This window comes from Penaeus chinensis, chromosome 10, assembly GCF_019202785.1.
Source record: "Penaeus chinensis breed Huanghai No. 1 chromosome 10, ASM1920278v2, whole genome shotgun sequence".
In the NCBI taxonomy this organism is placed as follows: Eukaryota; Metazoa; Arthropoda; class Malacostraca; order Decapoda; family Penaeidae; genus Penaeus; species Penaeus chinensis.
Genome location: NC_061828.1, coordinates 30,020,722 through 30,030,721, shown reverse-complemented (window position 1 = coordinate 30,030,721; position 10,000 = coordinate 30,020,722). Strand labels below are relative to the sequence as shown.

Here is a 10,000-nt window from a genome sequence, read left to right as displayed (position 1 = left end):
AAACATTATACACACTGTGGGTTCCTACGGTCACGTGCGTAAGGGTCCTTTACCGAACGGCAGCACACACATGGAAAAAGTTACCCCGTGGCAGCGAAGTTCGTCCACATGGTCGTGATGATGTCCCTGAGGCGGAGGTCGTCTTGGCTCTGCAGGTCGGGCAGGCGGTCAGGCAGACGGTCGGGCAGGCGGCTGGGGTCGAGGAGCGGCCCGCCGGCGAACAGGTAGTACAGGTCGTCCCCATGAGAAATCCCTGGGATACAGGACAAGGGGGTAGGGGTATCATTTCACTGAGCTTCTATTATATTCAGTAAAGTACATACAACTCTGCCTATTTGTCATTGAGAATCTAATCACAAGGAGAGTTTGAAGATGTTAGTGTACCACTAAAATAAAGCAAACCAAATAACACCATTTTGTAACAACTCACAGTGACGCCCTTTATCTGTGCTGAAGAAATCTCCCATGGACAGCTGGGATCGGTGCTTGAGCTCGTAGCGGTAAGTAGCAAGACCTGGAACCCGAGCGTGGTAGAGGGTCGCCAGGTCGTGTGGTGTCGCAAAAAAGTAGTCTGTATTTAGCTGTGAACATCAACTATTTGTATCAGTTATACAGTATAAAAGCCTTTGAAGGGAAAATCATGTTATATGTTGACTATGCATTATAACATATATGTTATATATGTAATACATTATATATGTAATAGCAATAAATGGCAATAGCAATAATAAACAGACAGGATATAACCTCCTCTTTCATTAATTACTAATCTCACAGACAAGAAAATAACCGACCTGTTAAGGCTATCTTCCTTTTGAAATGAGAAACAAGTCACTAATTTCAGACTTACCTTTACAAATTTCTCATTAATATAAGCAGGAATCTTACACGAGAATGTAAAAGGGTAGGACTAGGTACCTTAGTTAGCTCTTCTATGTGGTCGCGGTCGATGGTTGCGTTGCCTAAATAGTGTTGGTAGACTTTGGTGATAAAAGCACCTGTATCTTGAACTTCAGGTCCAACAATCAGGCTGAAAGGGCCAATGGTGGAAAAGTTGTTCTGTAAAGTAGGGAGGAGGTCCTTGCGAACAAGCATCGCTGTGGAAGAAGATTCTTTAAATTGTCTTGGGGTGATATTCATGGTCAAGAATAACATTTCCATTTATTTTCACCTCAATTTGTACTATCACTTTGCCATTAAGCCTTGTAACTGTCATACCACCAAAGCATCACTTACGGTTTGTTATTATAGCTCCATCGTCTCTTGTGAAACCAGCCATAAGGTCCACTTGGCTGAAGTTTCCGTCACGCATCAAACGCGCAGGGTGATCCGGTAGGAAATCCCCATCAACATGAGGTAAAGCAACAGCGGGCAAGATGAACCATCTCTGGAGCAACGTTTATTATAGGGAAATTAAAGTATACAAAGAGCCATTCCCATATTTAAACAAATCTTTTATTGCAATGCAAGTCGAGAAAATGTTCTTTATAAAATGTTGCAAGCTCACCATAAAATCCTGGACCACTGCAGCCAACCTCCGTCCATCCACCTTCTGCAGACAAGTAAGGATGTCCTGACTGCCGCTGTTTCTGGGGCAGCCAACTCTTTCGCTCACTTCCTCGGCCACAGGTCTGAGTTCTTCCCGGCAAGCCCACGGCGAGATGGCCGACCCCGACTGCATGATGGCACGAGAGAAGAGACCTAATGGGGATACAAGTGCCCTCTGTGTACTCTGATGACTGAGGCCAAATTAACCCAATCACTGGGGATAGCATGTACTCACATACCATGCCCACTGTGAGTTCATTTTTTTAAATTCCTTTACATATAGCTTGTTCAGTCACTAGTACTACCCATCTCACCAGTTCATCCTTTTCCTTGATTTTTGGAAATATATTTGTTTATTCCACATTGCTATTAATATTGTTAATAATTCTGAATTAGTCATAATGTCAATGGTAATAATACTGATAGTAAGAGTATTAGATTTTTTTCCCAAAAAAATCAAGGAAGGTGGAATTAAGGAGTGGTCATTAAAACCTTTTAGAAATGCAAGGTTTTCTATCGATTATAGATATTGTATGTTTATAAATATATATATATATATACACACACACACACACACACATATATATATATATATATATATATATATATATATATATATATACATATATATACATATACACATACATACATACATACGTATATATATACATACATACATATATATATATATATATATATATATATATATATATATATCCAGAGCAGGACATAGTCTTTCTACAGCCCAGTTTCATTGCTACTGTCGAAAAAACACCCTTACAGAGCACTATGTTCCCAGATATTATATTATATGCCACTGACCATATGCGTTTATCAGTCCTCACACACCCTAAGGCTTCTGGGAATCTGAGAAGGGGTGAAGACTTGCCTGTTAAGCACAGATAAGGTTAATCCCCAGAGCCTGTTCGGGCCTGGCCACCATAAATACCACACACATAAGCACAGACAAAAGACAGGGAGAGAAATATAGGATCTGTATGTATAGTATACATCAAATCACTTTTTTTGAATCAGTAATACAGTATTTGAATCAGTTGTCTAGTGGATTCCTTGTGCTGTATACTAGGCCCGGAATACCAGCACTTCCACATGAATACCACCTATTTGTAGAGCTAAACATTATTAAATAGGCCAAACCAAACAAGACTTCATATGATAAACAAAAACGATTAATTAAATAGATAATATTAAATGTAGCCATGGAAAACCAAACAATCACAAGCATGTGTCATGAGGAGAGGTTGGTTGTTCTGACGTCTTGTTAATTAAAATAAAATGTTTTTGCCCACACATCGCTCACATAATATACAGGCATACGAATGGACAGTGTCCATTGTGACAAATTTGGAAAAGGGATGAATTAGAATTGTTATCTCCACAAAATAAACGGGCTGGGTAATATGCATGTATATTTTGTGTTAGAGAGAGTGAGGATGACGCATGTGTTATGTTGAGAGGGCCGGCATCAGACATCAACCAAAGCTCAGAGATGCATATTGTTTACACCCTTTCTTGTGATTCGGATTAAAAACTACTTACAAAAACTATGGTAAATCACATTTTCTCATCCCTTGTATTTTATACAGAGATAAATAGTTCAGTGATTTCCAATACTACGCTTGCAGGAAGCAAAACAAGACCAAAAAACACCATGTACATAAAAAACAACATACAAATCTGCAGCAACTTCAAAATTTGGTTTTGAATATTCATGAACTCTATATTCGATGATATCTTGGAATAACTTTTATGGAGAAATACTCCCCATAAAATAGAATTATGGGAGATTAGTAAATTTATGGAAGATGAAGATGATGAGGATAAAGAAACTGTTGTATGCATGCGCTATTGAATAGGACAGTTTAACGCACCTTTTGATTTGGGTGACAATATGTGATAATGTACAGAGGCGCCCCCAGCACTCTCCCCGAAGATGGTGACCCTGTTGGCGTCTCCTCCGAAGTTGTGGATGTTGTCCTGCACCCAGCGGAGGGCGAGGGTCTGGTCCTTCAGCCCGAAGTTCCCTGGAATCACTTCATCCTCTGTGGACAGGAATCCTGGAAAGGGAATGTTTAAGTTTAAGAGAAATAGAAAAATAATTGAGTTCAGGAACTGAGTTCATATTTCGTTGAAAAAAAAAAAAAAGAGTATACGAACCATAAAGGGAAAAGCCATTGAACTAGCATTCATAACGCAATCTCAGATGCAGCCTCGGTTGATTCTTAACTCACCCATGAGACCAAGTCTGTACTGTAAAACTACAAGCACGATGTCGTGGTTCATGAGGACTTGAGGTAGATATTCACGAGAGCTCCCAGCGAGGAAAGCACCTCCGTGGATCCACACCATCACTGGAAGACTTTCCTTAAGCATTTTTCTCTGTGAAAATAAATCTAACGATAAGAACATCTTTGATGATATTTGAATAAAAAATAGCCATAACATTAGAGATTTATGATCATTGATATGTTTAATATTTACTAGGTATTTTGACTTACTCTCGGTGTAAAAACGTTTAGGTAGAGGCAGTCCTCATCCCCTAGCAGTTCCTCAGGCGCCTTAACAATGCCCATCACAGAGAAGAACAGCGGCACAAGAAGACACGGGGAGGGCTTCTTCGATCCATCCCGCACGCCTTCCCAGCTCTCAGCCTTAACCGGGTTCTGGAAGTGAGACAAAATGGTTTACCAGATGCATCTTCCCCGGTCAATTTATTTTGGGACAGAGAGACCCATGTCCCGCAGCTATCAAAGTGTCCATTTGGTCCTCTATTCCAGCAAGACTGGTGGCTAGAGATGTTCGGTTATGGGTCTTGTGGCACTACCCAGTTCATTTAACCCACGACTGACTGCAACGACTCGGTGGTAGCCACCACTTTCTCTTATTGGACTGGTATGTATAAAAGGTAGAAAAGTAAAAAAAAAAGTAGTGTTTCATTCTTCATTATGGTTAATTGCGCCAGTAGCAAATACAAAAGACACTTCCTCTTTCCTGAGTGATTTTAGTAAGCCCTTGACAAAACCTGAAATATCACAAACTGCCACTTTTATTGCGCAGAAAGGAAGAATCACAGAGATTTATCTTGTAAAGTCAAAATACTGTATATTATGGTAAAAACCACTGAGTCATCATGGATATGCTATCAGTTTGGATATACAAAAAAAAAACAATAAAAAAAAAACATAAACAAGTCTTAGCAATCAATTGTTTCTGCAGCGCCATGGAGGTATAACAAGAATGTACAATAGCTATATCTACCACTTGTTTCACGTTAAGAAGGTTTGCAAAATACAGATGATTTTGGAGCACCAACCACCAGCCCCAGACGTATTCTGAAATACCTCCCGCCATTTGTGGGTCAATACTCACCTTGAGTCTGAGTTGTCCCACAGGAGGCTTGGCAAAGGGGATGCCATAATATGAGTAGAATTCCTTGCCTTTCGTGGAGATCTCAGTGATGCCAGATACCTGACCCTCTTGCACTGTTACCACGGGCACGCCACTCCAAAACGTCAGAGCAGCCAATATGGTAACCATGACTTCCAAAATCCTATGTAGCATTTTCGTGCTGGGGAAAAATAAAAAGGTGATGCTTCTTAAACATATTTCTCTGTCTGTGTGCTGTACTTGCTCCAACACTGGCATGAGAACTTGGGATCGTGATAGTGTGATTCGTGGGGCATTTTAGCCCCAATACCACAAGTCAACCCGACAACCCTCTGTAATACTAATCATGAATTTAAAATTTCCTTTTTCTTTGAAAGGAGTTTAGAACATAGTTCTGAAATTTTGTTAAATCTTGTTTACATTTTCGTTTGCAGCGACAAAAATCACATAAAAATAAAAGTGTGCCACCACGAGCAACTTCACTTTTCTTGTTTACTTCCCAAGAACTGTACGACATTGATTAATGAGCCTAATAGTATTGTTAACAATTCAGTACTGATGGTACACATCGTGATTACTGTAGTTTACCCATTAGGCTCTGTACTATAAATCTGAGGATCATTTCAACATTTCTTGCTATGATATGACTTGCAGTCAGAGTAGCTAAGCCAAATTCCGGCTTGTTTCTAAGACTGGTTTTGTTTGTTACAAGATACTCCGGATTCCGACAGATCGTGACCGCGTTCGTAGACACTGATAGACATCATAAAGACCGATAGTAGGAGGAAATAATTCGTATAAATTGCATGTAGTTTTGGAATCTCCGTGATTAGTTCATTGTGTGCCATGGAATATCCGAAGCTGTGAGCCTGATAACTATTAATGGTTATAGTCTGTGAAGCATATAAAACCGTACGTGAACTTCATAATTTTTAAGGAAGATAACATATCTTTTAACAAGTATCATCCGCGTGATCTTTGGTCTATTGGTAAGATACAAGTGGTGTACAGTATCTTTTTAGATAGGTTTTTGACACAGAATTATAAATCCACATCTACTTTGAGCTACTGATGACATTCTTTTATCCTGGCACGAAGGAGCTAAATGAGTTACTTGTGCTTATGTTTATATTTCAGCTTCATGTCGGTCATTATATTGATGTATATTAACATTTTTGTTTTATTATCATTACGAAAACTACTATGAATGTAATCATATTTTCTGTATTCATGATATTATTATGATAATGATTAACAATATGATTATTCTCCATTCTTAATGTATAATTTCTTTATTGTAGAATATTGTCTATGTTTTTTTGTACAACAGTGAACAGCGAATGTTTCTTCTGAAAAGTTGTGAATTGGTAAACTGATGTTTCATGTTGAATACTTCACCGTCTAGCCTAATTTTAAGACAAAGCAGAAAGGTCAACATTAGGTGAACAGAAAGGCAAGGCGCGAGCTGTACGTCCCCGACCTTGTCCCAGCCCATACTATGTTCTTTATAATTTCCTCTAATTTCCTTCCTTCCTTTTCTCCGTATATTTTCATCCTCTCCTCCCTCCTTCTTCATTCCCTCCTCCCCCTCTCCCTTCCTCCTACAGTACGCACTCCTCTCCTTCCCACACCCCTTCCCCCCTCCTTTACCTACCAACACCTCTTATTCCCCATCTATTCATGTCGGCATCTTATCACGTCACATCCAAACAGTTCAACCGCCTCCCCTCGTTCCCCATGCATCGCACCAATTCCGCTATCTTATCTTCACCCCCCCTGACCCCTCCGAGCTCCTGACGATTTCCAAATAGCAGAACCGAATCTATTATCAAATGTTTCCAATCTTGTAAAAAAGCCAACATACCTGATTTTATTCGTTTGGAACAGCCGTTAATGAAAGACTTGTGGATGAATTAGGATAGTGAAATGTACACAAACGGAACCTGCCTGACGAAGACGACGTGATAACACGCTGAAGGTAAGATATATTTCTGCCTACAGTTCCTTTGGGTATGACGTTTATATACTGCATATCAACACACACTACTTAACTCTCATTTTTACTACAAAAATGTCAGGGCAGCGACAAGAAATTAAAAAAAAAAAAAACTATTTATTTATAAGTCTAGATAAACGATTACAAAGACAAAAATACACATATACATGTAAAATATATGTGTATATACATATATGTATTTATATACATATATATAAATATATATATATATATATATATATATATATATGTATATGGATATATACACTCTCACACACACACACACACACACACGCACACACACACACACACACACACACACACACACACACACACACACACACACACACACACACACACACACACTCACACACACATACACACACACATGTATATATATGTATATATATATATATGTATGTATATATATGTGAATATATGTATACCAATACATATACATATATATAATATATAATGTATATATATACAAACATATGTATATATAACCATATATATAAATGTATATAAAATATATGTATATAAAATATGTGTATATATAATGGATATGTATATATATATATATATATATATATATATATATGTATATCTGTGTGTGTGTGTGTGTGTGTGTGTGTGTGTGTGTGTGTGTGTGTGTGTGTATGTGTGTGTGTGTACACACACACACACGCACATATGTATATATGTATATATATGTATATATATAATAATAAGAATAATAATTATAATTATATGTGTGCGTGTGTTCGTGTATGCATGTGTGTATGAGTATGTATACACACATACGCATGTGTGTATATATATATATATATATATATATATATATATATATATATATATATATAGGTAATTCATGAACTTATTCGGAAGTAAAATCAGATGAAGCAGCAAACAACACTACTGATTTAATAGGCGTTTTTTTATATTTATCTGTAATATCTTATGTCTTTTTTTTTTCTTTTTACTCCTCTTTCATGATGCCATGGTCAAGGACACGAATGCATAGTAACAAATTAGTGATACACACACACACACGCGCACACAAACACACACATATATACACATATAAACACGCGCACATGTGCATGTATATATAATTACAAATGTGTGTGTGTGTATATATATACATACATATATACATATATATATACACACATATGTATATTTATACATATAATACACACACACACACACACACACACACACACACACACACACACAAACACACACACACACATACATATATATATATTAACAGCCATTTATTCCACAGCAGGACATAGGTCTCTCTCAAATCAGTATTGAGAGGTTATTTGGCAGTACCACGCTTGCCTGATGGGATGCCTTTTTTAATCAACCGCAGTCCGGCGTTCTAACACTTAATTACACGTACCACGGCGGCGATTTCCCTTACGACACCTGCGTTTGACTTCTCAAGGCGATATGTTGTTTTCTCGCCCTGAAACCGGGCTCGAGCCAGCAGTCGGAGCGCAGGCATTTTTACGACTACCGCGGCGGGGAATTGAACTGGGGATCATGAGGGCCAGAGTGCTCTAACCACTGGACCATCACGGCAGTCATATATGTGTATATATATACATATATATACATATATATATATACATATATATATACTTATAATGGCTAATGGTTAAACAAATAGATGTGTTAGACAATATGAAATATTAGGTTCTTCTATGCACCTTCTGATTATTTATTTATCTATTTGTTTTTTCCTGAACTTAGGCCCAAAATTAACTCTTTCATCCGCTGATCTAGCATAACAGCACACAAATCATCCCCCATTCTATGCATCATTAAAAGAGTAGATTTATATCTGCACGAAACCGGTAAAACAAAAACATGTCATTTTTAAACAAGAGAAGAGACTACATTCTAACTTTTTTTTTTTTTTTTTTGATAAACACCTTATTGTGTATTGCTATTATTTTTGTCTACTCACTAGGATAGATGACTTAACAGTTACAGCGAAGGAGATATTTTGGACGAGAAACGCAAGCCGGTTCGGTTTGTTTCGTCTTGCTAAACTCGTCGAAAAGCAACACCCAGCTTGCTATCCGTACAAACAACCGTGATAATGCATTTAGTGTCCATCGTAGTGGATGACAGCAGCACTCGCGGAAGCAAGCAGAATGGATGACATTGAACATAGCCAGGAGGTAATCAATCCCCGCTTAGATTTGGCTGAAGGTGATAAAGGAAATAAAGTGTGAAATGAAATAAATGAAGTATAAGTGTCACGGATTGTTTTGTTCTTATTCATCTATAACTTATTGTCATGAAAGGTTTTCAATAGTTCTTCAGAATAACAAAAAAAAAAAAAAAAAAAAAAGACATTGTGCTCTAAATTTCCTCAAGATTTTCTTCTTAATTTCACCGGCCATACTCATTACTAGATAACGATTTTGTGAAAATTTTCTAAATAAGGATATGCAGCTTCTTTGTTGCAAGCCTAACACGGGCCATGATAATGAGAATAATGATTATACGATACCGACCGTAACAATAATGATGATGTTAATTGCAACACGGTTAGCTGCAGTGTTTAAAATCGCCTTAATGAAAAGGCAAAAGGCAGCAACAATGATGGATAAGATAATGAAATTAATTTAATAAGAATAACAGACTACAAGTAAAAATGATCATATAATAAAAGTGATGTTATTAAAGTTACCATCAATTATTACTAAAATTGATCCTTATAAAGGTTTTCATCTTCTCTCTCGTCGATTCATCTTAATGAGGTTTTCCCGTGAAGTGTGACCCCAATATGATCAGCTGTTTCTTTGATTATGTTTAATTTCTTCCTTTAGAATAAAAGTAGCAAGGTGAATTAGACTACAGATTATAAAGATAACAGTTTATTGATGCATAATATAAAAAGTATACATGGATTTCTATCCATTGTTCTTTGTATACCTGACCGATGGATATTTTCCAAAGACATAGGCCCGATCAATATCCAACTAATAATTGGGCACACACACACACACACACACACACACACAC

At 37.4% G+C, this 10,000-nt stretch overlaps 1 protein-coding gene across 1 annotated transcript in view; it reads right to left on the bottom strand.

The window, feature by feature from the left end:
- The window catches only part of LOC125029935 (juvenile hormone esterase-like), a 16,585-nt gene extending 8,046 nt beyond the window's left edge, over window positions 1-8,539 (bottom strand). Inside the window, exons 1-10 of the mRNA XM_047620124.1 lie at window positions 8,481-8,539; window positions 4,939-5,137; window positions 4,068-4,232; window positions 3,801-3,948; window positions 3,441-3,626; window positions 1,508-1,701; window positions 1,237-1,387; window positions 889-1,097; window positions 431-581; window positions 85-253 (exon numbers count right to left, since the gene is read on the bottom strand). Coding sequence (XP_047476080.1) covers window positions 85-253; window positions 431-581; window positions 889-1,097; window positions 1,237-1,387; window positions 1,508-1,701; window positions 3,441-3,626; window positions 3,801-3,948; window positions 4,068-4,232; window positions 4,939-5,137; window positions 8,481-8,539 — 1,631 coding nt within the window. The remainder of the gene's footprint in view (window positions 1-84; window positions 254-430; window positions 582-888; window positions 1,098-1,236; window positions 1,388-1,507; window positions 1,702-3,440; window positions 3,627-3,800; window positions 3,949-4,067; window positions 4,233-4,938; window positions 5,138-8,480) is intronic.
- Window positions 8,540-10,000: the final 1,461 nt, after the last annotated feature.